Raw genomic sequence first — 27976 nt, forward strand, 5'->3', positions numbered from 1 at the left:
ATATCCCATAATCGATCATGTACCTCCGACCTATTGGCGTGGATGGCCGGAACGGGGATTTTTCCTAAACATCTACCCTTGATAGAGTGGCATCAAAGTACTTTATCATAAATATCAGCAAACCTCCAGCCACATAAAAAGAATAAGAACGAAAAATACTTCTCATTTGGGGTTTTCATATAATAAAAATACTGGCCATCTTATAGTTTCAGACAACAGACCCTTCTCGAGGGCCACTTAGCCTCAATTCATGACCAATGCTTCCCAATATCCTTCAGAATTCCCGATAAAGTGGAAAATGATATAGACCAAGAGCATTAAGGGAAAGACAGGCTGACCCGAAGGGTGCATTGGCGAATGGCAAATGTTTCTGGCGGGGAAAGGAGGAATGGGGCTTATTAAAGTCTGCTTGCTATCATCAACTTAGATAGAGACAAAACCATCAGCCAGAGTGCAGTTAAGGCCGTCTATTCTAGTTCAAGGGGAGTAGGACCGGTATGAAAACTATTGCTCGAGTTCAATTACACATTGGAGATGATTTTAAAGTACTGAAAATAATAATTGTTATGCAACGTCAACTTCTGTTGATAAGCGTCGTGCACGCATCGTACGACAGATAGAGGCAGTTCACTCCCTAGCATCGCAAGAAATTAACAGCTCATGAACCTTCAATATGACAAGAACTCTGCTGATGCCCCACTTGAGGTTGGACAACGTGTCTGGATTCACACATCGAAAGTGAGACTTGCCCTAATTAACTGACCATTTTCAATACTTTGTCGGTGCGGCACTTGCTAGTGCCTCCACACATAGTAAGTAATTAGGTGAGAATAGTTGTTCTGTGTTATTTGGTATTCAGGGTATGCAAAAAAAACTACTATAAAAACCAACTGCCCCTGAATCGTTTAATCGCCTTCTATAACGTAAATAAATTGCCCGTTCATCAGAAGAGACAATGCACGTTCATCAGAAGAGACGATTATTCCGATGAATTGTTTGAGCAATGAAACCACAGTCAGCTGCAGTCATTATTACTTTTGGACCAGCAACTGTGGTAACATTTTGACATGATTTCTATTGATGTATCATAGACTCCTTCCATCCATATGGCGTGAATCTGATATAAATATATTATATTTCAAAATTGATTTAATTTCTTGTTACCAGTAGTCGATGTCAAAAGCGAACCAAAGTTTGAAATCTCCCTCTTTTTGGTTATGGTATTAAAAAAATATATCAACTTTGTCAAATCCAAAGTTTTATTTCACAGTCTATTGGGTGCAAGGGAAAAAGCTTCATTGGAAGGCTAGGATCGTCGAGGGTGACTTTTTTCCCATATCTTTCAGAAACGAAGTCATCTGATTGTCATCGTCATTAGGATTCATTTCTTCCGCTACTGTCTGATCGTGTTGCTGCATCAGATACAGGTCGTAGCTTATCACTATTCACTGCATTTTAACAGCTCCAAGCTTCATTGGTCCTTTCCCTCCTGTGGCTCGCTTATCCTTTTGAGCCTGCAGTCGCTGCCGCCTTTCCTCTCTCCTCTTTTTCAAGAGTTCCGCTTTACTGGACTTGTCTTGGCTCCAGTCCGGCGCATCCTTCTCACCCTGACCCCACTCATCACCCGGGGCGCTTTTAGTATTTGACTGTGTACCAGGTGCACTGCTGGTAGGTTCTTCAAATGATCCCCAGTCTCCTACATCCCACGCATCTCCTTCAGCCTCTGTAAGCTGAGGAGGGTTGTCAGTATTGCACTTCGCTTTGCTTCGTTGAGACGACTTCAAAGCACTTTGAACAGCTTTACTTTTGATCTGCAAAGAGCAAAAATAGATTGTGAGATGTGATGTTTCGCAAAGTATTAAGGTCTACTAAAGCCACTGTTAGTGAGAGGGGAACTTTTAAGCGCTGACGTCTTTGAAGAAGAGAACGGCGACAGGAAGGGGAATATCATATCTGAAGCAATTAATCAGCCAATCAACCAGAAAACCCATGCTTTACCACTAAATTAGACGCTACAGAAAAAAACTGTAGCAATTTCTAAAGAAAAGGATCATCACTCTATCCCATTTTTAAGGCTACCTTTGGAGCACGCGTATCACCAACGCAGTCGGGGGCTGCAGCTGGCACCTGACCGGAATTTTCGTCCAGCATTTCTAATAATGAGGTTTCTTGATCAAAGCGCGAAGGCTTCTGCAGCGTTGATTTTGCACTTGCTTGCTGAACAGCCTGTCAAATCATAATCAAAAATCAGTTCAATATAAATAAACAGAAAACGTCCCCAATGAGAAGGTGACCTTATGTGTTAAAATTACTGTACCTTTTTGTTTTCAGGTCTACTCAGGGAGGATTTACTTGTAAAGGAAGATGGCGGAGAAAAACTGTCAACTGACCAATCATCATTCTCTCCCCAGTCACCATAGTCGCTTCCACTTTCCGCTCCGTCGTCTTCCGCCGCAAGATTTGCAGGGCGTCTGAGATACTAGACACAAAGTAAAAGAATTTGAAGTAGAAGAACGAACGGAAGTCGGATTTTACGACTGAATCTTACCGACGGCTCTTTTGCATTCTGCAAAGCTGCAATTTCCTCTTTCGCAGCTAGTAAATCACTCTTAAGATCGCCCATATCAGGTTCCTACAAAGAACGGTATTGTGAATTAAAAATATCAATGCTGGGCACACGGCCGGGACACAGAGACCTCACTGTAATTAACATATCTATCCTAAAATTTTCCAGCCACTTTTCACTCACTCCTTTGTTATCGATAATTTTTTTTTCTTTTGAAAGCAAAGGTAGTGCATTAGGAGGAATAATTGCTGAATACAGACCACGCTTCAATGACATTAAACCAAACAATCTACCATTCCTGAGAAGTCCCCAGGAACAACATATTCATGAAAGAGGCACACTACCTTACTTCAGCAAACTCTAAAGACAACAAACCCTCAACCCCGCTAATACAACGAGTAAAGGCCCTAAAGTATTTCACTCCGTTAGTAGTAAAACGCGAATATGAAAGAGATCTTCGCAGTAATGAACACTAATTAAGTAGTAGTGAAAATAAGGCCTGAAAAGTTCAGGCCTGTACGGGAATTGAACCCATGACCTCTGCGATACCAGTGCAGTGCTCTACCAACCGAGCTAACAAGCCAACTGGGAGCTGGTCATTATGTTGGTACCAAATATATCCGTGAAGTGGTGAATAAACGAATGTGAGTATATGAAAGTCATATATTTGATCTTCGCAATAATGAACACTACTTGAGCAGTAGTGAAAATAAGGCCTGAAAAAAATTCAGGCCTGTACGGGAATTTTCGTCTTTATCCACAGTTCAAATATATGACTTTCATATTTTCACATTGGTAGTAAAATGGGTGGCAAAGAATTCTGAAAATCACCGGTAACAATATTCAAAACCTATTTCCCCAATATCCTCGTAGTTGCGAGGGTTAAATGCTTTGCTTGCAACAGGATATCATATTCTCAGTTCCACGATGCTAATGTGGCTTTACCCTGCCGTTGACTTTCCAACGCAACTAACACGGCTTTAACTAGGAAACAAAGAGCACAAAGAAAATATCCCGAACCTGTCCATCATTCCAATCGCGCCCATTCCACTCGTTCCCACTCCACTTGCCGCTAGAGTCACTCCCTGAGTCCTCATCTTTATCTCCGCCAGTTGCCTGTTTCACACCTGGACGAATTTCCTTTCTCATTTTACTGTCATCTGTTTCCCCAACTGAGAAAAGAGTCAAAATTCTCCTTGTGAGTTTTCGAAGCAGAGTTATCGGGCATCAAAGTTGTGTTTCGCGCCTGGTTTCACTCATAACCGAAGCAGTCGGAGTTTTTTCAACTGGTATGGTGCTTAAAGAGGCTGACCAACACCACACCAAATGGTGATACGATAATCCCTAAACTATACAGTATCTCCGCTTTCAAGGGTAGGACGAGGAGGTTCGAAGTGGAGTAGAAAGCAGCGCCGCCACAAACCGAGCCAGTGTTTGTACATACCTGGGTGGGTACCTTTTCCAGGCTCACTCTTGTCTGCAGGTTCAGTGATTCCTCCCGAGGCACTTCCTCCTCGGTACAGCTTTGATGTTAGGGAGCTGACAGCCCAGCCAGTCCAGGAGCTGCCTGCAGCTGTTGACTCTGGGGTTTGTTCAGCTTCTGAACAACAAACAATATGAGATATTGAAACTGGATAACGTGAACATGGATGAAGAAAAAATCTGATTCCCCCACGAGCAATAGATCAACCGACCTTCGGATTTCACAAGGCGACGCTCTACCACTCAATTCTTTCTCGATTTAATAACGCAGTCCACCTTATTGGTTGCAATTTAAGCCGTGCGTCTGAATCATGTTATTCTTCTGTTTGACGTCATGAGTCCAATGTAAATGCCCGTGTCAAATTTTTTTTTAAAAAGAAGAATAAGCAGTGAAACCAGTGTAAATCTTTTAAAGCGGAACCCATAACAAGCCGTTACCAACTCAAGTGCTGATTTTTTTTCTTTCCATGTCTACTGTAAAAAACTTGTTGAACACGGACATTTTTCTATTAACTGGGCCCAACGCTTAAATTAAGCGCTTCTGTTAAACGGAAGCACTTTTAAAAGAACTTTTCAAGAGGGTTTTACCGCATAAAATATATCTATATATGCTGTGCTCAGTTAATGCCATTCAATAAAGCACAACATAATAGTTAAAGATTTGTCATTAATCCATGTTGAGACAGACAGGACATCTCCTCTTGCAAGTTACAAACTACTTGTTCTTCAAATGTACTTGAAATCAATTTTTTTTTTAAGTAATCCGCCAAACGAGAGTACACTTTACAAAAGAAGATCACTCCCGACGCTGAACCATCCCGAAAATTAAGGTTATCATCGTCGCGAAATTGACTTAACACGTATTAGTCGGACACAATCCGGACACACTACATTAAGGAGACACGAAAGAGTGTGTACGTCTGTGACAGGTTTGTCTTGGGACCAAAACAAAATAAGTGGGAGTCTGATTGGTTGGTATGCATGATGTGTAAGGACATGAGTTCACTAAGATTTCCACCCTAACATTGTGATTTCCACACCCTCAGTTAAATTGGCTGGGTATAAGAGTACATTACTCACCAGCCTGATTCATAGTAGATTCTGGATCCTCTGAAGCTTTTTCAATCTTTGTCAGAAACACCTTGATAACTTTAAAAACCTGTAAAAAGCGTACAATTAAGACAGTCGTTGATAGCGCTTACGATATTAATAACACCTGGTTACGGTTTCAGGAGGACATTAATAAACTTACTGATATTCTAAAAAAAAGAATCTTTTCCTTGCTCATTTAATCGAGAAGATTATAAACCGTTACATCACTGGGACCCAAAGACCTGGGACCTCTCCGGGGTTCCCTTCCTACCACTTCACCTACGTTCTACTTTAAGCTACCCTACATACGCCACTTTTCTGTCATTTTATTAAGCGCTATTGCAATGACTTGGATATTAAACTGGTTTTCTCTTCCTTCAAAATCGGTAACTTGTTTGGTGTGAAAGACCCTGTCCCTGACGAGCTCCGTTCACGTGTGGTTTATAAGTTTGTATGTGCTGGCTGTAATGCCTGTTACGTCGGTGAAACCTGCTAGCATTTTTCCACCGTGTTAGAGATCACTTAGTCAGTGACAAGGCCTCTCACATTTTCAAGCATCTGAAAGATTCTCCACATTGTCGCGCTTTGTGTTCAGAAGATAACTTCCATGTTTTAGATCACGCCTCTACCGGCTTTCAACTTATGATAAAAGAGGCTATTCATATTCAAAAAGAACAACCATCCTTGAATCAACAATTACACCATGTAAATCTAAAACTATCCTTTTAATTCTCACACTTTCATGCTTTACCTCTTTTCTTGTTGTCACTATTTATCATAATTAGCATTGTTCTACTTAAACAACTAGCTAGGACCGGTGATACAAAAATATAAACAAATAAATAAATATCACAGAGCAATGCTATCCGAGAAAGCTCAACCATAGAAGACGGAAAAAAGTGCATGAACGTAAAGAATTCCTGTGAAACATTTCTCCTCATTTAACTGATAGGCAAAGGTTCTCCTACTATATAATTATCCCCGCCAGTTTAACTCTACCTGATCTCTGACTTTCCGTTCTGGGTCCACAGTCAGAGTACACAAAGCTGGTAAGATCTTGAGTGCACTCTCCTTTAAACTGAAATACTCAGCTGAGGCAAAGAAACCCATCACACCAGCTATACGAGCAGGAGGAAAAGGGTCCCGTAAGGCACGCAAGAATGCTGGAATCAGTACCTTTTGCCGTGTCTGGAAATTAAAATCTTGAAACTCACCATCATGACATTTTCACTCCCACCATAAAATTCATATGTGACACAAAAACGCTGTTGTGTTACCCGAGACCTCTACAAGATTCCTCGTCATGTATGCTTCTCATCCGTCTGATTTGAAGGTGTCCATGAGATTGTTACAAGGAGAATCTTAGTACTAATTGTCAATTTGTTCCAGGTGCTTAACGTGAGGTAAAATGATGTAAAACAGCTAGGGGAACAAGAGCAAGTTTTGAAGAGCACTTTCTTGGAACCAGCTTTTTAAATTTGGATTAATGTTACAGAATTTAGGAACATCCCCAGAATCTGAAAGTACATGTACTTTGTTACATTATTTAGTATGTTATGTGGCAACTGCAAACTCAGAATGTTCTTGCAGATGGAAATTTGTAAGCTGGTATACATTTGTCAAACCGAAAACGTGAATACATACAGCTAGTGGGAGGTGCACTGCAATTTTTCCCAGACAAACTGTGGTGTTTGTTCTGATGCCAGGCTGAAAGAAAAATTAGTAAGTTCAGGGGTCTCTCTATTTTTCACATCTCAAGACTCATAAATCAAAATTGTGAAATATGAGAGAAGAGAACTGGCAAATTCATACTTTTCATTCCTACCTCTTGATCCATTTGAAGTTTTGCAAAATATTTCAACAGCTGATTATTAATTGTCTTTTCACTTAATTTTGAAGCAAGAAGCAACATGGACTGCAAAAGAGAAGTGAAAAATGAAAATCTTTGAAATAAATGATTGGAAAAAGTAACCAAGGAAAAAACATTTCTAACAAACAAAAGAGGAAATACTTAAATGCATTAATCAGCATACAGATGTTCAGTTAAATTATTAAATTTTAAGAAATCAAAATAGTCAAACCAAAAGTCAGAGACTGTGAACCTCAAATCTGATAGAGGTTATGAAACATCAGTTCTCCTGCTACAACAATGCCATAGAAGTCTTACATTTAGTTTCTTGAATGTGATCCTCTGGTTAAGTTTTATAAAAGCGGCAAACAAAAAAATTCAGGAACATCATTTAGAAGCTCCAGTTCTCCTACCAGATAACCTGCCAGCAGAGTTGCCTTTGATATTCCCAAAAAATTAGTGTGGGGTGTGAGATAGTCTTTAGTATTCCCAACTTCTTTGGGAAGGTCAAAGGTGACTCTCCATGCCAAGAAACTGTCTTTTAATGGGGAACAAATTGCATTTACCTTGACTGTCTGCTCTCTCATGGCTGGAATAGTGTCACCAAATCCCAAAGCAACATGAGGAAAGATCTGCTCATCCACTGTAGATGGCTTCAAGTGTTGTACAAAATTATCAAGCTGAAATGATCAAGAACTTGTGGTCAATGTGCAGAATTGTTGACAGAAGAAGATTGTGTTAGCTAAGCCTTGCTAGTTTAATTAACAGTCCTTGAATAGACCAGATGAAATTCAATCCAATTTGAGTGAAAAATAAATCAGCCCATCCAAGTACTTCTACTACACTATACAATTTGGACAGTTGCATCAGCCAATCACACTGAGTATACTTAAATGAATTCTCCAATCACAGAAATGAACAGAACGTTTACTGCATTGATTTTGTTTATCACTCATGATTACAGATCAAATTACACTCCACTCAGTCCATTACCATTACCATAGTAATGATCCCTCTGCTTACCTGTTGTAATAAGTGGATGCGTGTTGCCCTATCTGTGGATGAAAACAGTTTGACCACACATGGCACAATTTTCTGTTGATATTCATCTGTATCCAAGAGTTTACCAACCTGTATCGTATTGTATAAGAGTTCAGAATAAAAATATTTCTACCATTGGTAGAGTTCTTGAAAAAAAAAAAAAGTCATCTGGGTTTGAATTCTGCCATTTGGTCCAAGATGAATTATGTACACTTCATAGAGTGTTACAAACCAATATAATGACCAGCTCCCAGTTAGCTTGTTAGCTCAGTTGGTAGAGCACTGCACCTGTACTGCGGAAGTCATGCACAGGCCTGAATTTTTTTTCAGGCCTTATTTTCACTACTGCTCAAGTAGTGTTCATTGCTGTGAAGATCGCTTTCATATCAATTTCTTACACTGCAGTTCACATATATGATTTTCATCTTTTCAAAGTCATCTATATCAACCCCTGACTGAGATTTTTTGATTCTCAATAGAATAGAATAGAACAGAAATCTATTAACCATTATGGTGACTACACTTAGACTTTTACATGCTGGAGCTGACAAGAAGGAAATATTGGTAGCACTGGCACCTCCATCTGTTATGATTTTAAAATTGTGCCTACACTTCATATGATTGAAACAAACATTTGCCAAATATTCTCTGCACATGTGCGCACATTACATAGAAATGAAGTAATCTATGTTTGTCATCTATAGGAGAGGAATTATGAGAAAAGAACTACAACATACTTAATTTAAAGATGGCAATGGTAAGAAAGCAAATCTTACTTTGAACAGTGGCCCCAAGACAGCAGAACCAGCTGATCCATATTCATAAGCATTCAGCAATTGAGGAAGAATTCTGTGCTTGCAATATTGTTGAGGAAACAAGTCTAATGATGAGCTGAGAGATTGAAAGAATTGCTTCTGTTCTTTTTGCTCCTTTATCTAAACAACAAAAAGCAACAACTTAGGTATACATCATGAAACAGCCAACTCAATTAAAAGCTTATATTCATTGAAACAGAAGAAAGTACATCAGGTATTTGAATAGTTATTATTCTCTATTTATTTATCTTATAATTTATCTAATATTTATCTAATTATCTGTAATCAAAACACCGTATCATATGGTTTCTCTTATCATTTATAATGGTAATTGGACTGAGTGGAGTGCAATTTGGGTAGAAATCATACATGTGATTTTAAAATCAAACAAGCGTGCAGCACAAGTTTGATTTGAAATCACAAGTATGATTTCAGACCAAAATTGCACAACTCGAGGTTCAATTACCACTTTATTACATCCATTTTGAAATCACCCAAATACAGGACTTGGTCAGTTCAAATATTTTATTGATGCAGTACTGAGCCAGTCTGAAATTAAATTCATCCATTTTTTGGGGGGAAAAAGTAAGGGCTTTGGAAACAAAAGTTGCAAAATTTGCCACATGATACTCTTTGTCTTCCATTTTCTTGCAATTTGATTGGTTACTTTAAACAAGCCTTGAAATCTGATTGGTTGTTTTGTTTTTAGTGTAGCCTTCTCATTGGCTGGGAAAAATAGGTGATTTAAAGACAAAAAAATGGTGCAATTCAGGAATAAATCACATCAATTAGAGCCAATCAGATTACAGGGAAGACCAGTGATTTCAAAATGGGTGTATTAAATATATTAATTTAATCAAGTTTCAAAGGTCATCTTACTTTTAAAAAATCTGGAGGAGCTATGTAGATTCTTTTAATTTTTAACATATCTTAGTGACAGATAGTAGAATGAAGCAGTTATTAGCCATCAGATTTTAGCACTGGTCTTAAATTCTGCAAATGATTGTAAAGCACTCAGAACAGAATGTATCAGCACTGTAGAGGTGATTTTATTATCATCATCATCATCATTATTATTTGTTATGCTTCACTTCAGTGATAATCAGAACTGTTTAGGAACTACAATAGAGCAATATTCATGACGTGGAAATGTCTAACAAAGTTCCAGATTAACTCAAATAAACTTCATTTGATGTATAATAGTGAAACTTACAAAGTTTTACAAGAAAATAAAATACAAACACAACTCACATAAGAGCTAACATCAACATCAAAAGCATAACATCAAAAGCAAACCTGCAATTCTTGTAAGAACAAATTAGCATCAACAAAGCTGTTTTTAAGGTAATGGCCTTGAGTTCGACATTCCTGTAGAAATTTTGCTGGGTTTGGTCTGCTCTTAGGATTAGCACCTACAAGTTGTACATAGTCTGTAACCAAGTTCTTTGGAATCTTTCCAACAGACTTCAAGGCACCTGTCCTGGACAACGGACCATTGAACACTTCCCAGATCAGGCATCCAAGACCCCACATATCTGCTGACCTGCAAAGTATGTATCAAATAATAACTAAAAAAAATTCAAAGGATTGACATCTAAATCAGAGTTTAATGCATGATAAAAGTTGTTTTTTTACTTGCTATAAGGGTCATTGTGAGATTCACATGTGACTTTTTAGAGGGAAGTCTGCCACTATGCATTGGATGAATCAAAACTACTGGGACAACTGTAAGCAAATTGACATGCTCACAGGTATAGCCTATGCCTAAAACCATCAAAAAAGTCCTTTTTTAAAACCCCAATACATCAGCAATTTTTCTTCATAAAACAGATAACACATGCCAGTGTTATCGCATGTTTTGATACATCTAATGATGCTGCATCTGGTTATCAACATCTAGACAACTTAATGTTCCATTAAGCAAACCTTATTTTGAAGCCTCACCATTTTTCAGCCTTCTTGTTGCCTTTATTATATTTTCTTCCCTCTGGAGGTTCATAAACTTGTAAAACTGGCAGTCTAGGTAGATCAGGTTCTTCAGTGTTTGATGGTGGATCAACAGGTTTAAGGTAATCAACGCCACCAAGCTTCCATTCGCCTGCAATATCTACAAACACTGATGCCATGCACACATTACCATGAATCAAACTGCAATCATTTATCAGAAAACTGAGACCAGCCTAAAAAGGAAAAGAAACATGGTATATGAGGAACTAAAGCAGGTAAAACCAGCTTTAAGGAAATTAAATTATTGATCAGCATAAATAATATCATAATTCAGACTAAAAGGTGAGGATGCTTAAAGGACCACCTGCTAAAGAATTTGCAAAATGTTGACAGAAACAACTGATGTTCAATTTTGGACAGTAATGCTCCCCTTGAGAAACAGCTTTAAAGGGCTGCATTTCCAAACTTGAATGTATTCAATAATACACCATACTGTGAGTGCACATACTGTTATTTGATGCAATCCCCAAGAAATGGCAAAATCAGCCTTTGAGTTCTCATCTTCGCTTAGTAGTACTTCCAGTGGTTGAACAGGCTCTGTCACCAGATAAATAACTGTATCAGACTGTAAAGTAAACAGAGATGAAAACATGAATAATAATGTCTGAATCTTACATCTATGATCTACCTAAGAATTCATTAGCTTGTAATGGTAATACATGATTTTGAGTCCAATTTGAGATAAAACAGTTTTTGAAAAATATCCAAGTGATGATTTCTCCCATATCACACATGAAAAAACATGTGATTACTTGTTGACAATAACCACCATATCTAGCATACAAATAAGTTCCCATCTCCTAGTGCTTGATACATTTGTTTCTAATTCTTACTAGTTTACAAAATGTGTGACTTTTTGAGTTTCTGCTGTAATTAATGCTCTTAAATTGTATGTAAATTTCACAGTATTAAAGAACTTAAGTGTACTGATGTCAACAAATATCGATTCCTTGTGAATTTTTTTGAGTAAAAGTTCTGTATTTGATTTATGACTCCCAGATAACCTTTGACTGGTACCATACTTTAAGTTAATACCTGGAAAAAATTGGTACTGAATAACAGTCTGCAGTAATACTCACCTCAAGACCATCAATATACCTCACAATATTAGGATGTCGAAGAGTTTTCAGTCTTCTGAGGGCTAACTTGGCTGTTTGAACCTTAACAAATGAAAGAAATCTTAAGATAGGTAGCAAGAAAAAGAAGAAAATTTGTGTTAAAGACAGTTTCTGTGATGGAGAATTAAATATTTTGGGTACAATTTACCGTAATTTTAAGACAGTACCAGGAACTAATACTGTGACAGCTAACATCGCAATAGTAGTTACTGTACTAATCACACTGGCTAATTACAAGTACACCCCAATTAATCAGTTCAAAATGAAAACTTGTCTAGGATTTTGATGCTGGGCACAAAGTGAAGGAAAATAAAATTCGAGCTGGTTTGAAGAACAGGAAACGAAGGCTTAGTTAAACCACGATAGATGTGCATGTACAGGTAAGGTTTGCGGTACCTTGTCCTCTGAAGATGACTTGACATCGTGAATAAACACAGACACAGCTTCTCCAGTACCCTTGAGAAAAAGCAAAAAGTTCCTTTTCATACCTCTACCTAGACAACCACATAAAGACACGCTGATGACTGATCAACAACCTACTTTTTTTTTCCCTTCATGTAGTGTCCACTCAGACTTGTCCGCTAGGCTCCCTGCTTTTTCACCAATCTCGTAGGGAAAATTTTGAGCAGCACCAGTGCCAATCTTTCCTATTAAGCTCCATAGCCCCTGCATTTTATATTAGTAACATAACCACTCCGACTGAAAATAAACGAAAATTGTCACCCCATATCTGAAACGACATCAATCGGTTCTTGTCTTCGTGGCTAACTAGCACCCAGTTTTTCCTTACGAAAGCTTGCCGCTAACCCTAAACAACGGCGGCTCAAAAGTGCTTTGAATCATCATGTTTCCAGTTTTAAAGGAAAGGTCCTGTTTGTGAGAACCATCAACATATACTTATAGAACAGAGAACAAGCAAAGAAATATGATGCATCAACTTGGACAACAGGTACTATTTCATTCAAATTGCCATTGCGTTGAAAATCTTACATAACCTGCTTTGTAATGTGTAAAAGGAAAGATGGCGTCGTTTGTTGTTTTTGATTCGTTTTCGTTTCACTGTAAAACGTTTGCTTTTACCTACGTTATTTCGCCAAACAATCTTTCTTTCTGTGTCTCAGGTCGGTTGAAATTGTATAAAAATGTGAGCCCTTTTAAGTTTGGTTTTATGATGAAATTTTAGTCTTTAAAATCAGAGCAAGCGAGTAATGGAGGCTGACAACTATTTACACTTGTTTTCCTTTGATGTAGATATAGTTAAGCATGATCACCTATCTAAACGTTTACAATCTGTTGGAAGAATTTGCAGAATATATAGTCTCTTTAGAATTCTCGCGAGTTATATAGTTATTTTTTCAAAGTTTGGAAATGTAAGGATCACTTCCCCGGGAACATTGCCAGACAGCAATCGCAGAATACCAGAACATCATAATGATCAATATTTCCTCTTTCCACTCTTTACGTCAATGATAATGAGTACAGAAGAAACTTAATCACTCTTTTGTAATCCTAGGACACACTATGTAATATGCAAATAATCTTATATGATGTTTGATAGTAAAACAAATCATCTGCAGATCTATGTAAAGGGAGTAAGTAAAGTAACCCATATTACATTTTCTACAATTTAGTCTCTCCAAGAACGTTTGTGACTTCATGTGCTTCAGTATTTACCCTGGCCATATAAAGTAATGAAACATAAATGATAACTGCAGCATTTTGTTTGGAGAAAAGACAAGAACTTTTTGACTTGCGTATAAAAAATGTCTTAGAAAAGTGGAAAATGTTAGTGTTAGTAGTAGTTATTTAAATAACCATAGCAGTTATAAGAGCAAAACAAGAAAAGATCCAGTGATCATCTAGCTGCCATATTTGACCTTTAAAACAAGGATCTCATTTACACTTGTTATTTTGTACCTTAATATCTCACTGACTGTGACAGAGCATACGTTTAGAAATTTCTGAAAGCATTATTTTTAAGGATGCCCATGGTCATGAAAACAACCTACATTGTAAAATATAGCAGATAGGTGAGGCAAAAGGAAAAGAATTAGAAGTACATCATGGTTCTTTCATCATAGACTTTAGAGTTTTCCACCAAAATGCAGAAATCTTGAGAAAGTGTTTCTGTGAGTTGAGATATATATACCTGAGATATATATATGGTATTTTATCTGCATATGTAGGTAGAATAACACCCTTGTTGTAGCTTAAAGTGCTTGCAATTTGATCAACCATATTTTTTTGCTAATTTACAGCGAGGATTTCCTCACAGCCATCCTACACAGGCTTCAAACTTGTCTGAAATGGAAAGAGAGAAAATTTATACTTGGGTTCTTGAGCTGTCTAGTCCTGATACAAGAGAACATGCACTGCTGGAGCTCAGGTATATGTTTTAATTTGAACTGATTTCAAGTTGATTTTGTTCAACAATTCAACTATTTGACTGAAAGAAGAAATTGTCATGTAATTTCTCCCTCTGAAAATATCAATACATTTTCCATTGAGCAGTTATGAAGACTAAACAAATTTCAAGGGTTGCAGTAAGGGGTGGAAACCAGTACAATTTGCCATCTGCTTTAATTTTTCTGAAATGTATTACATGAAAGTGAAGATCAAACCTCGTTTAGCCACCTACTTTGCAGTTTTTACCATCTACATGTACTTCAAAAGTTATTGAAACCCCTGAATTTACAATTGTACTAGTAGATAACATCTTGGAATGCATACATGCTTATTCTAAAGAGTTCTAGGTCATTCACAACATCTCAAGTTTTTTGTGAACATCTAGTTTTGTCATGCATGGTTATCATACGCCCCTTTTTGTGCCAAATGAGCTTGCAGGCGAGAAAAGAGCCTATGTTTATGTTATAAATCATCCCTAAGTGGTATTATGCACAGTAGAGGATGAACACTGTTGAAATTATTTTTACTTGAAAATATTGATAACATTACAACTGTAACACCTCTCTACAGTTACTGGTAACTTAGAGGGTTGAATATTGTTCTTCATAGGTAGTTATGCTTCTATCAGTTTAAAGCTTCAATATCTTCCCCCTCTCCATGGGCAAATTCCCGGCATTTGAACTTTTCCATGGCCAAAATTGTGTTAAATGCTCGACTGAAGTGCTGGATTTGAACATCATTTTGTCCAAGGCAAGATTAGCGATGGTGTCTTTTTAGTAGACCTTTCCTTCTGACCCATCTGCTCACAAAAACGAACTTTTTACCTTAAACTTCTCAGTCTATACTAAAAGATAAAACACATTTATTTTGCTGGAAAGACTTGTCAGTCCCCAGCTCAAATTCCCCACCCCAACCAGAGAAGGTTCAAAATCCCACCCTCCAGGCATGGATGAGAGTAAAATCCCTGTGGGCTGGCAGGGGGGATGTTAAGGGTTTGAACTGATTACAGAATCCAATATTTAGTCAATAATGCCACTTACAGAAGCATTAAATAATTATTAGAAGTATCTTGCTTAGTAAGTGCAGCAATTTATCATCACTCAATTAAGAATTGACCACTTCATGGATGTCTTTCCAATCTTTCAATAATACTTTGGCCCTATGCAATATTTTATAATTAATTCTGTTTGTGCACTTTCAACAATCTGATGTATGATTTAGACAGTCTTGCAAAATGCATTTTTTCCTCTAAGTAAACTTTAATCAATTAACTTTTATCATTTTCTGTGACTCAGCAAAAAAAGGGAAGTTGTTCCTGATTTAGCACCTATGCTGTGGCATTCATTTGGTAAGTTGGACAAGTAATTTTTTTGTGATTCTTTTTATGATAAAATTTCTTCTAGAAGCTAAATGTACATTGTGTAAAATAATGCTACATGTGCATGTTAATGGTTCAAAATTTTATTATAATTACTCTGTTTTTGTGTTACAGGAACCATTGCAGCATTGTTGCAGGAAATAGTTAACATTTATCCAGTTATAAACCCTCCAAATCTCACGGTAAGTAATTTATGGTTGATGAAAAACTATAGAATGACATACTAAGCTTCTTGTTTATTTTTATTTCAAATATGTTAATCTAAGTGTTGCAAAAATTCAGTTATGTACTTTGTTACTTTATTCAGGCCCATCAGTCTAACCGTGTTTGTAATGCTCTGGCTCTTCTACAATGTGTTGCCTCTCATCCTGAAACTAGGTCAGCATTTTTACAAGGTAGGATTTTTTGTGGCTTGTAAAGATTTTTACGATAAGTCAGTCATTCAAACATCAGAGGGAAAGTGGAGATACTTTGGGACACAACTGTTGTGGGAAAAAAAAAACAGACACACAAATGAACTTGTACACATGTGCAAGAAGAATTATATCAAGCATGTATAATGGGTACATAACACTCACATATTAGATGAGTTCTAATTACTGATTTACACAAACATATGTGCATATGTGTATTTGATTACATGCAGGTGCATTACTGAGGTGCAGTGTGTGTGTTTCACCCGAGCAGTGCATGGCAATTACATGTGTATCTAGAGCATTTAATGCTACGGTACATGCAAGCATTGCTACTCAAAAAGCCCTTTATTATAATAACTCAGAGGAATATAAACAAGTCAAAATAAAATGAACTTCTCACAATTGCAGTAGACTTATGTTAATAATTTAGAGGAAAATAAACAAGTCAGATAAAATGAACTCTTTTCAACTACAGTGGACTCCTGGTAAATTGACAGGAAATAGAAATCATGTTTTTCTTGCTTGGTTTATAACTGTTCAAACAGTGTATTGAGTCAGCTTTAGAACAAAGGGGCTTCACTTATTGAATGTTAAAATCACTTTGAGACAGTGGAATTTTGATTCATTCAATTTTTATGGTTTGATTCATCAAGTGTAAAATGAAAGTAGATCATTAAGTATGTACAGTTTGGTGCTAATCCTGGAAATCAAACTTGATATGAGTAACAAGGAGTTAGCTGTAATAAATTAATTTATGATCACCCTTTTTTATTGCCTTGTGTGTTGTTAAGTGAGGTAATTACTGTGTTGATGTCAATGAGAAAAATATTATTACCAGTTTTTACACTTTAGGATGTGATCTACATTTCTCGATTTGCTTAGAAACTTGTTTTATAAAATTAATAACTCTTGTACTTTCATGGTATTTTATACTTATTTTGCTCTACAGCACACATCCCCTTGTTCCTTTATCCTTTCCTTCACACCACAAGTAAAACAAGGCCATTTGAGTATCTGAGATTAACTAGCCTTGGAGTTGTAGGAGCTCTAGTAAAGGTATGTTATCTGATTAGCATAATAAAATAAGATCTTTCTCTGTGGGAAAGTTATAAATAATCTAATAAGTATTGTTATGGTTGTTTTTCAGACTGATGAAGCTGAAGTTATCAATTTCCTCCTCACAACAGAAATAATTCCTTTGTGCTTAAGAATCATGGAATCTGGTAGTGAACTGTCAAAGACTGTAAGTGATTGTCACACCTTCCTTTGATTTTGTCTCCCATTGTAACATTATATACCATAACTTATTTAGAGTTCTTTACAAAGACTTTTTAATGTATCAATAGCATTTTTAATTGGTGTTTCTTTACCCTGCAACTGCCAAAATAGGGTTAATAGTTGTCTCTTGTAATGAAGGTTCAAAATTATTTAATTGTAACAAATAAGGTAAGAGATTAGACATCATAGCTGACAGGGTACTCAATTTTCAGCAGCTATCTGCCTTTATAATGTACTTGATTCTGTTTGCTCAATCAACCCTTTAACTCCCAGAAGTCACTTACATGTAACTTCTCCCTTAATGTGCATACATTACCTACCAAACAGGTGGTGAGAATACTCAAACTTATCAGGTAGAGCTTGTTGTCTTGATCTAACACCGACTTCTTTAACTAATTTACAATGTGTAGCAGCAAGAGGGGAGAGTTAACAATTAGATTTAATTTGGATTTTGATTTGACTCAAACAGTTAAATTTGTCTCTCTTTTGTCCCAGGTAGCAACATTTATATTGCAAAAAATTCTTCTTGATGAGACAGGGCTATCATATATTTGCCAAACATATGAGAGGTTTTCTCATGTGGCCATGATCTTGGTAAGTAAAATTCTAGGCACTGATTGTATAGTACTACATATTTGAATCTTCTTTGTTGTCTGTAAGGAAGTTTTTTTAGAATAGGAACTAATACTGCTTTGGAACTTTTTGGATTACATTGATGGAGAGAATGCTTTGCTTTTACTCATTAATGTGTATTCATCTGTCCCACTGAATACTTCATTAGATGTTATGATGAAGGTTGAAGTTAGCTCTTGGTCACTTGGTTTGTGCCACTATGGGTTGAGAAAGAATGAAGCACTTAACAAATATAAAATTATATGATTTATGATTGGGTTTCAGGGGAAGATGGTGTTAGCTTTAGCTAAGGACCAGTCAGCAAGGCTACTGAAACATGTGGTTAGGTGTTACCTTCGCCTCTCAGACAATCCCAGGTGTGTTAGCATTTGATACATGATGATTGAAAGTTTAGAATCTGATTTTCCTTTTGTCAGGTAACCACTAAGGTAGCTATTGTGGCTCTGCCTTTACTATCTCAAAATTCTTATTTCAGTAATGTTATTAGAGGCTTTCTAAGATAAGTAGACTCTGGGAACATCATTTATCTTTGCAGAGCCTTCTCGAGTGCGTTTGGGGTTTATTTGGGCTTCTGTGCAGCTAACTGTAACTTGTTTTTCTAGAAGCTGCTAAACAAAAATGCGCTTTCAGTTTCAGCCTCTCCTGTACTGCAATAGTACTGTCAAGTGGAGATTTACTTAACAGTACAATTTCTTTTTTAATTTGGTGTTGCCATATATTTAGGGCCCGTGAAGCTCTTAGGCAGTGTCTACCTGATCAACTGAAAGATGGTACATTTTCTAACTGTCTGAAGGATGATGCATCTACCAAACGATGGCTCAGCCAGCTTATGAAGAACTTACAAGATCCCAGCTTATCTGACCCAAGGGGAATACCTCTGCCCCCTTAAAATCGACCTATTGAAAAAAATCAAACCTTTGTAAATATACCTTTCTTTGTTTTGGAAATCTCTATACCATGGTATTTTTGTAGAGCAACATCAGTAAAGTCTAATTTGTACAGGGGTTATTTTGGATATGGTTACTTCTTCATAAAGTCTGAAGCAATAAATATAATCAAAACCTCGATTCAAAGCAACTGATCCCAGCTTCTTTTTGTTTTAAGTACTGACTTTCTGATTTTGAGTTTGACAGCCTTTTTAAGCAGCTAGACATTGAACTGGGTCATTGTTAGCAAGGGGATAGCAAGGGAAAGAGATTCTGGAATACTGGTAAACGTTTTCATCAACAATTTGTATTTTCAAACAGGGATTAGTACATTTCAAAGTGTGGTGGCAATTAAGCCTGCATGTTTTGATTGCTGTCCAAAGTGTCTTCCATACCCTTGTCCTTTGATTTGTTTAGGCAGATGGCTGGGAGATGGAAAAAAGAATTTGAAGCCTTGATGTGTCCTTGGGAAAGTAGCCTGGTTGCTTTGCAAGGTGTTGAACATCTAGGCTTCAATAATCTCTTTTTAATGTTCTAACCATCTGCCTCTCTGGAATCTCAAAGCTTTGGCTGTGTCATAGTTTCACATATATTTTTTTAATGGTGGTGGTAAGAAATGTACGGCCTTTGGAGAAAATCTCTCTTAAGTCCTTATTTCTTTATTTTGGAAGATAGATTAAAGGCTAATCAATGAGGGGGGGGGGGGTGCTTCAGTAAAATTTTAGAAGGGATCAATACATGATGTAGACTTGCCACCTCCCAGAATCATTTGCAGTCTCACCATCAGTTCTCTATGAAAAATGGCCAGAAAATAAACTAATTATCTTGAAAATTTTGAATAGAATGAACAGCTTGGATGGTTCCATTGATCAATAAACTCTATTACACAATATTTCTGTACGGATTGAAATAACCAGACAGTCTCAAATTTTACATTATAGGATAATTTAATGCATTTATATTAGTCAAAGTAATCTTCAATATCAATTTCAGGGTTAAGCAAAATATCTTTGATGGCACTTAAATCTGTCTGATTCAAAATTAAGTTTTCAAAGGTCTCCTCTAGATCTGTTTCACCAATAAGAACAGCTCCACACATTTTGTCTTCATGCAAAACAACTTTCACATACTCGTCACCCTTTGCACATCTCAGAAGTAGCTCATAATCATTTCCCAGTCCTTGGGCATTAAATTTTCCTAGCAAAACAACTTTATATCCAAAAAACTGAGTTACATGAGTAAACAATTCAAAACAGAAGTCCAAAGGTATTTTTTCACTTGAAAAATGAGCTGCAATACACTTTGCTGCAAACATTCCCATTTGCCGTGCCTGGCTCCACAATCTCATTTGCAACCAGTGAGGTGCAGGATCCCATCCAAAGGTGCAAACATCCCCAGCAGCATAAATGTCTACAAGATTAGTTTGCATATTTGAGTTCACCAATAGACCACCATCCTCTGCCGTGTCAAATGGAGCACATGATACAAATGATTGTGTGTTTGGAACGACACCTGTTGCTGATACTATGAAGTCACAGCCATATATTTTTCCATTTGAAAGTTGGATATACACTGGCCAATCAGCAGAATCTAATAAACTGTCATTTAATGATGGAAAGGGTGACTCTTTCTCACCACACCTTTTTAATTCTTCAGGGTTAAGTAGTTGTTTAAATTCACATTTGTATTCCACATGAACCTGTCTGTAACCTTTCTCTTTGCTGCTGGCACCACAGAGAGAGAAGTCTGAACACCAGTCAGGTCCCAAAGCTCCACCACTCAAAGTGTTGGAGGGATTTCCATGATAACAGGCTCCTGACAAAAATTAAAGTAAACCAAAGCAAGCAATACCAGTAAATAAAAAAACCCATATAAAAGAAGCCTAATTAAATCTCAGTTCCAGCAAGGATAAATAATTTCTTGTAACAAATCAGCATTACAAAAATGCCTTTTTTTAGTATTTCAATAAATTCCTGCAACCTTAACCTTTATTCAGTTTAACACTTAAAGGTGTTTTCGTCAAAGAAAACTGGGCAGGGGTTAGAGGCTGTCACTAGTTATTACCCACATGTTTCCACAATACAAAGGCTTCATGTATCTACATGATTAACAACAGTGATATTGGCATGCACCACATTTCCTTGAATAAGCCCCTAGGCCTTATCTAAAATTTTAGCTGAAAAGGAGGGGCACTTGCACTGTACTGCAGAGTTGTTTAATTGAGGGGGGTGCTTCATATTTAAAAGGGGTAAGTTTGTAAAGAAACTGTGGTGCTGCATCAGTGGGGGAGTATAACAAGATAATTTGGTTTTATCAACTGAGTTAACATAAATTGGCCAGTGTAAAGAGTTTTAAAGCTGATGTTTTGAGAGTTAGCCCTTCATCAGACAAAGAAGCTCAGTTGATAAAACCAAATTATCTCGCTTATTATTAGTTGAAGCTTAAAAAGTTATAAATATAGTGGCAATAGAAACAGGTTTTCCTTGAATCCCTACTGTTTAAGAAAGTGAGGGAGGATGGGTGATGCTTGTTTGACACTATGGCCCTGGGGATGGGTGTTTATTTGGGAGGGGATGCTTATTGGGGCATGGGTGCTTAATCTAGGAAATACTGGTACACTATGTCAATACACCACAAACTTGGGTCTTTGTGGGTCCCTGGATTAAGTGAAATTTCAGTAAGCTTTGGAAAAGACAAAAATACTAACCATGCTTATTATTCTCAACAGTCTCTATACCATACTTCATTCTCTTCACAGTATGCGTCATAAACTTCTTTTTTTCTTTCCAAACTTGTTGGTTGGTTTCAATGTGGGGAAGAAAGAAAGTGGCTGCTCCCTCATCAAAGAATGCATTTCCGATGGTTTCATCTTTAATGGCCCACAATACCTGGCAATCATACATCTCATACCTATGAAGAGAAATGTGCTTTATGGTGCAGTGATGTAATGTGAAATAATCAGAATCACTAATTCACCTTAAACTGGATCATTTCCACACTTCAAAAACCAAAGCAACACAGTAAACATTTGAAATGTTTTCCCACACATTACCCTACAAAAAAAGTGGTGATGCTGATTATATGTGGCCTAGTTTTATTCCAATTTTATTCTTTCAATCAAGTCTGGACAAAAACGACTTCTGATTTTGGGGGAATTACTTCAACTAAACTAAATACATATGTTAACAATCACAGACCAGCTTGTTTTTTTAACAGGTTGTACTTGCCAAAATGTGGGTTACAGCAAGAAGTTTGTATGTTGATGGATCTATATCATGATCTTGTCTAAGAAAAAACATGTTTTGTCTTGAGAAAAATTCAGGGAATGACAGGGCTCAGCTATGAAAATCTACAAATCTGACAGCCAGATTTTGTTGACCACCTTTAAAGAGCTCCTTCTTGAATTTGCTGGGGAGAAATAATTTTGGTGAGGAAAAACTTATAGAATGCAAAGTTCCACTGGGATGAAACCTCTATAAGCCACTGGAAAGAGAAGAGAGATTGAATGCAAAACTCAGTACTTGAAGCTAACTAACAATGACGAAAACTTAAAAATTATGAGGATGACTCATGAGTAATAATTATACATTAATTTCAAAGCCAAAAGAGTAAAATTGTAGATCTTTCAACTAACTTACACAAGTTCTAAAGCTATTCCCCCATTTCCAACAATAGCTACTCGACGAGCCTGAGAAAGCTTACTCTTTAACTGTAATACACTCTCTGTATCTCTAATGCCAATAACACAAGGATGTCTGGTGATAAGGTTGGGTGTTCCTCCTGTACAGATGCACAGCTTCTTGTAGTAATACTTGTTACCACTCTCTGTTATAATACTGTGCTCTAAAGTTAATAAATACAATCAGAAATAAAATAAATTTTAACAGCATAGCAATTTGAACTGAAATTAGTAACACTTCAATGAAATGTTTATATAGAGTACCTACAAAAAGTCTCATTTCAAAAGGACAAAAAAAGGGAATCTTTCTCTTTTTTGACAAACTCTCTATCACAGATCCCTATGAGGGTAAAGTCAATCTTGTTAGTTTTAGGCTATGTTAACTGAGCGTATTTTCATTGAGTAAAAACTGTTAGATCATTAAACAACGGAGTTCATTCAACCTGACACATTAACATGCAAGTCATAAATGAAGGGATTTGATAGAGTGTGCATTTTATTGGTAGTCAATTAAACAAGGATTGACCTAAAATGACCTAAAATGACTTAAAATGATCTAAAATGACTTAAAATGACCTTGAGTGATTTCTAAAATGACATAAAATAACCTAATATGACCCTGAGTTATGTGGACAATGCAGTGTCAACAAAATCTAGATTGGACCAGACAGGACTGGATTTAATTGTTCATTTCCATTTGCAGATTTTACCTGGTTTAGCATTTGGTTTTTGGGTTTCGTCAAAAATTCAGACGGTTTTTCAAAATTTTTTCTAGTTTGTCTTTGATCTGAGCAGCAATTAGGAGGTCACGCATCTCAAATAGCACCCAAGACTTGAGTTTGCAATGTGGCATGACAGGACGGAAAAAGAGTGCACTGTAAGTACCTCCCGTTGTCCCATACAAAGCCTTAGAAAAGTTTTCTAAGGCTTTGTATAGGACAACGGGAGATACTTACAGTGCACGCATTTTCCGTCCTGTCATGGTATTAAGGTCAACCAATTTGCGAACTACAGCTTCAAACGTGCCTCACGCGCCAGCAATAGAGGAAGCCAGAGGACCTCAAGAAGCAACTGTGGATTGTATCACATTTTTCTTACCTTAATGATAAAATGATACATACCTCTTGCTTGCCTTCATTCATGGTGGCACTACACAACACTCCTTGACACAGCTGTGAAAGTGACTAAATGGGGGTTTTGGGTGAAAAAAAACTCCCAGAGGGGCCTACACTCTATTTTGTCACACAGAATTTATTTTGACTTGTCACGCAAAAATTCTAATTTTATTTTACATGATCTAATCCATGATCCAAGATCAGATCTGTGATCTGGTCCGTGATCTGATTTGTGATCTAGTCTGAGATCTGATCCATGATCCAATCCCGTCCAATCCAGTCCGATCCAGATTTTGTCAGCACTGCAAAGTCAAGGTCATTTTAGGTCGTTTTGGGACATTTTAGAGGTCCCTAAAGGTCATTTTTAGTCGTTTTAGGTCATTTAGGGTCATTCCTTGTTTTAGTAACTGAAAACCGCGTTTTATCCTATCACCTCAAAATTCAAACTAACAGGGAAACCCACGTGTAAACGAACAGCAAACTTGTTCGATTACTTGGTCTTCCTTAATTAATGTTAAGGATAGAAATAGAGCTGTTTAAAAATTACATGTGGCTGGGACTGAAACGTTAAATTAAGTACACGTTTTACTGTAATGCACATAGACGGTAGATATATTTTCTAATATCACCTTACATACGCACCTTGAGGGTGAACACCAACGACAACTGACTGTATGCTTACAACATTAGGACTCTGTTCAAACAGTAAAGAAGCTGATCTCTCCTCCACATCGAATTCCTCTAGTGTTCTGCCGAACTTCTTAAGGTTGCAAGTCGCTTTGACTATATCTGTAGCTGTTATAAGAGCGATTGTTTCTTCTGAACATAACGATGACAAGTATTCTACACATGACACTCCAGAGATGCCTCCTCCAATAATCACAAAGGTAAACTCTTTCCTAGTGTCGCAGGAGGCCATTCGTAAACCTGAGAAGAGATGAAGAGAATGATACTTTATGTAAGACTACTTGGGTTACTGACGAGAAAGTCTGGGCCTGAGTGAAAAGGAACTGAAGCTTCGTGAGAGTCATGGGAATCATTTTGTTCTCAAACAGAAATCATATAAACATCACTTGGGCGTATTTGTTTTACAAAAATCTAGGCAAGAATACATAGTTCGTTTTAATTAGTGGGAATGACTTCATTGAAAGGTTTCCTTCCTCCAGCCGGGAGTGCTTTATGGAGAAAGGATCGTGGACGACTGAGGTCTGAAAGCGAAAGTGACTCGTCTCCTTCAATCAAACATGTCGTCATTAGGGAAGTATGGCAAAGAACACATCCCTCACCTCATGCACTGTACAAAATCGATGTAATGACTAAGTCCAATCACTGGTTCGTGTTTCGGAGGTACAGAGAATTTGATGAACTCCACAAAAAACTGGTAAAACTTTACGGCATCCCTAAGGATATGTTACCACCGAAAAAGCTTATATCAAATATGGCATTGTCGGTTCTTGAGAAGAGGAAAGCAGCATTAGAACATTACCTGCAGCGACTAGTGAACAGTAGTACCTACGTGTCGAGTTCTCCTGAAATTGTTGAGTTCTTAGAGGTCCAAAGGCACGATGTCATGGCCGTGACAAATGCCCTAGCGAAGGATTTGTCTCAAAGGGGTGAGGAAGTGTTGGCCAAGGGAGAAAGTTTCACTTTTGTACCTACTCAGCTTTACTGTTTAACGCGGCAGCTAAAGTTACCGAAACCGACTAATGCAGTGGACGAGGCAGATTCTGGAGATCTAGGAAATCTATATGATTTTATATATCAGCTGAAATCACTGTGTGTTAGTAGTATTTTGAACAAGGCTACAAGTTCACAAGAGCTTTCTAGTCATCTGGAATTTGATATTTCCTTGTTTAGGTCTCTAAGCAGTCTGATAATTGATGGCTGCCCACTGACACTTATAAACAATATGTCAAAAGTTCAAGCACAGATTACAAATCTGACAACCAGATACTGTTTGACCACCTTAAAAGAGCTCCTTGTAGACTGTGCCACTGAGAAGCGTCTAGCACCCAAAATAAAAGGTCCTGCAGAGTCATGGAGAAGTGTTACAACAGCAAGGTTGATGCAAAACCGAATAGTTGTTCAACCATGGTGTCAGCTTACGACTCTCACTGTAACACACAACAAACTGGCAGCATTGGATGCCTCTCTTAAACTCTTGCCTGTCTTACAAAATCTAGATGTCAGCTATAATGAATTTGTTCATTTGGATGTACAACAGTTATGTTGCCCAAGTCTCGTATATCTGAATATGTCTCACAACAACATCCACTTCATCACAGGAATGCCAAGAGAACTGTCAAACCTCAAGTCACTTGATATCAGCTACAACAATCTTGAGACAGTCAATGGATTAGACTGTCTCATTGGACTCATTGAATTGAATCTGAGTCACAATCAAATCCATGTTGTGAGGGAAATTTCTAAGTTATGTTTGATTTCCCATCTGAAGAACCTGACAGTTGCTGGAAACCCTTTTACGAGAGTGAAGCCCTACAGGATTGTTGTCCTGTCTTACTTTAAAGGTAAGAAGCTGATCCTCAATAAGAGACCCATCACACAGAAGGAAACTGCCAAACTCAACTCATACCCTATCAAGTCACGTGCAAGTAGCAGTCCTGAAAATCTCCAGGGTGATAGTAACCTGAGCGAAGATGTGCCTTATGGGCGATCCCACAGCTTCAATGTGTTTTGCCTTCCTGAAAGTGATGACGATTCTGGTATAGAAGGAGCCCCAAGCCTCAGGAGCAACAGTGTGATTTTTGATCCAGATGAAAGTGAGTTTACTGGCAGAGACCTTCTTTTTAATTGGGAATACTACAGTGGGGAAGATAGATATCTGAGCAGCAAAATCCAACAGCTTTCATGCAAGCCCTCTGAAGCAGAGCAAGTGGAAACAGGTCCTTCTAATCATTGCTACACTGATCCAAAGAAGACAGAAAATGTTAACTGGCATGACATTGAAGTTTTGCCAAATGATCATGATTCTAACAAACCAGCAGTGTCTCAAGTATCAGAGAAAACCACAGTAAAGAATTCTACTTCCTTTCCTTCCCAAGAAGCTGATTATTCAGATGAGCAATTTGAATACAAAGAGGAACTTTTCCAAAATTCATTAAAAGTTCCTGATGGGAATGACTTTTGTTTGTTACAGGAAGAGTTAAACAACAAGTCTTTCTCAGCAGGAGAGGAAAGTTCACAGACTGAGGGAAAAACTCAACCCTCCTAGGCTAACACACATTGTTGAGAGCAATCAGTAAATCATCACAAGCCAATAATACAGAGAGATCAGATTGATTGTGGACTTAACTATCTTGCCAAAGCAATGAATCCTCCAAATGGTGATAGTGACAATAATCAGTAGGAAATTTAGTTTGAAACACTTAAGAAGAAGAAGAACCTCTGTTAAGGTAATAATTCATTCCTTCAAGTTTTCAGTAACTACTAGGTAAGACTTATGAGAATGTTATACTATGATAATGCATATTGGCCATTGACAAATTTATGACATAAAGCTGACAGCATAAAAACCTCAAAACGAGTCAGAGATGCAGTTTACCCTTTGTATTATTGAAATAAAAAATTAAATAATTTATTGCATATTGATATAAATGTATTCTGAAATGAAATGTGTATTTAAGACTTATTTAACACTTTAAGACCAAATTTTTGTGCATATATTAGTTTAAATTCAGTCTGTGTTCGTAGCTATTATATTTACCTTATTAGATGTTTTGGTGTGTAGTATTGCTGAGTATTTTTATGAGCTGTGCCATAATAACCAACAACATTCAAATATCACGTCTTAGTTTATACCACACAGGTGAATAGTGCCTTTCATGTACACTGATTGTGCATGTTAATTACTATTTACCTTTGAATTGCTGATGAGACAAAATCATGAGTCAAGAGTTTAATTACCATTTTTTTTGGTATATTGAAAGAAAGAAACTAAAGTGGTATGTAATAAAATAATTTTTCACCTCGTTGTTGTCAAAAGTGGTGGAGATTTATCTAGCTGCAAAATGGTATGCAAAATGTCCACCACTTTGGTAAATATCCTCCACTTCAGTGAATAGTTGTGTATCATTGTACTCTATATGCGGGTTATTTATTTCTACTTGGTGAAGTTGAATAATAAATATAGTCATTATATGTGATATTCAGAAAGT

At 37.1% G+C, this 27976-nt stretch overlaps 4 protein-coding genes across 5 annotated transcripts; 2 read left to right on the top strand and 2 right to left on the bottom strand.

Moving 5' to 3' along the window:
- Positions 1–891: 891 nt before the first annotated feature.
- Positions 892–12760, bottom strand: LOC113668968 (N-terminal kinase-like protein). Of its 2 annotated transcripts, none has more exons than XM_027184951.2 (19): positions 12511–12760; positions 12367–12426; positions 11932–12012; positions 11301–11417; positions 10790–11025; positions 10142–10388; positions 8807–8965; positions 8013–8120; positions 7556–7669; positions 6966–7055; positions 6785–6847; positions 6140–6328; positions 5129–5207; positions 4011–4163; positions 3587–3738; positions 2549–2632; positions 2318–2479; positions 2080–2226; positions 892–1811 (listed from the first exon to the last, which is right to left on the bottom strand). In XM_027184951.2, the coding sequence occupies exons 1-19, from the start codon at positions 12640–12642 to the stop codon at positions 1446–1448; spliced, it is 2739 nt and encodes a 912-aa protein (XP_027040752.2). In that variant the 5' UTR covers positions 12643–12760; the 3' UTR covers positions 892–1445. The 2 variants fall into 2 exon arrangements, with proteins under 2 accessions (XP_027040752.2, XP_027040751.2); XM_027184950.2 differs by having other exon boundaries at positions 4011–4166; positions 12511–12758.
- Positions 12761–12780: 20 nt separating this feature from the next.
- On the top strand, positions 12781–19898 carry LOC113668973 (CCR4-NOT transcription complex subunit 9). Its single transcript, XM_027184958.2, has 10 exons — positions 12781–12919; positions 14229–14356; positions 15672–15724; positions 15869–15936; positions 16062–16149; positions 17120–17226; positions 17318–17413; positions 17944–18042; positions 18346–18437; positions 18805–19898. The coding sequence occupies exons 1-10, from the start codon at positions 12896–12898 to the stop codon at positions 18968–18970; spliced, it is 921 nt and encodes a 306-aa protein (XP_027040759.1). The 5' UTR covers positions 12781–12895; the 3' UTR covers positions 18971–19898.
- Positions 19899–19935: 37 nt separating this feature from the next.
- Positions 19936–24752, bottom strand: LOC113668971 (tRNA ligase complex-associated NAD(P)H dehydrogenase PYROXD1). Its single transcript, XM_027184957.2, has 4 exons — positions 24444–24752; positions 22646–22850; positions 21715–21917; positions 19936–20822 (listed from the first exon to the last, which is right to left on the bottom strand). The coding sequence occupies exons 1-4, from the start codon at positions 24718–24720 to the stop codon at positions 19969–19971; spliced, it is 1539 nt and encodes a 512-aa protein (XP_027040758.2). The 5' UTR covers positions 24721–24752; the 3' UTR covers positions 19936–19968.
- Positions 24753–24802: 50 nt separating this feature from the next.
- On the top strand, positions 24803–27974 carry LOC113668987 (uncharacterized). Its single transcript, XM_027184972.2, has one exon. The coding sequence runs from the start codon at positions 24937–24939 to the stop codon at positions 27031–27033; it is 2097 nt and encodes a 698-aa protein (XP_027040773.2). The 5' UTR covers positions 24803–24936; the 3' UTR covers positions 27034–27974.
- The last annotated feature ends 2 nt before the right edge of the window (positions 27975–27976 follow it).

This window comes from Pocillopora damicornis, chromosome 7 (genome assembly GCF_964200805.1).
Source record: "Pocillopora damicornis chromosome 7, jaPocDami1.2, whole genome shotgun sequence".
Taxonomy (NCBI): Eukaryota; Metazoa; Cnidaria; class Anthozoa; order Scleractinia; family Pocilloporidae; genus Pocillopora; species Pocillopora damicornis.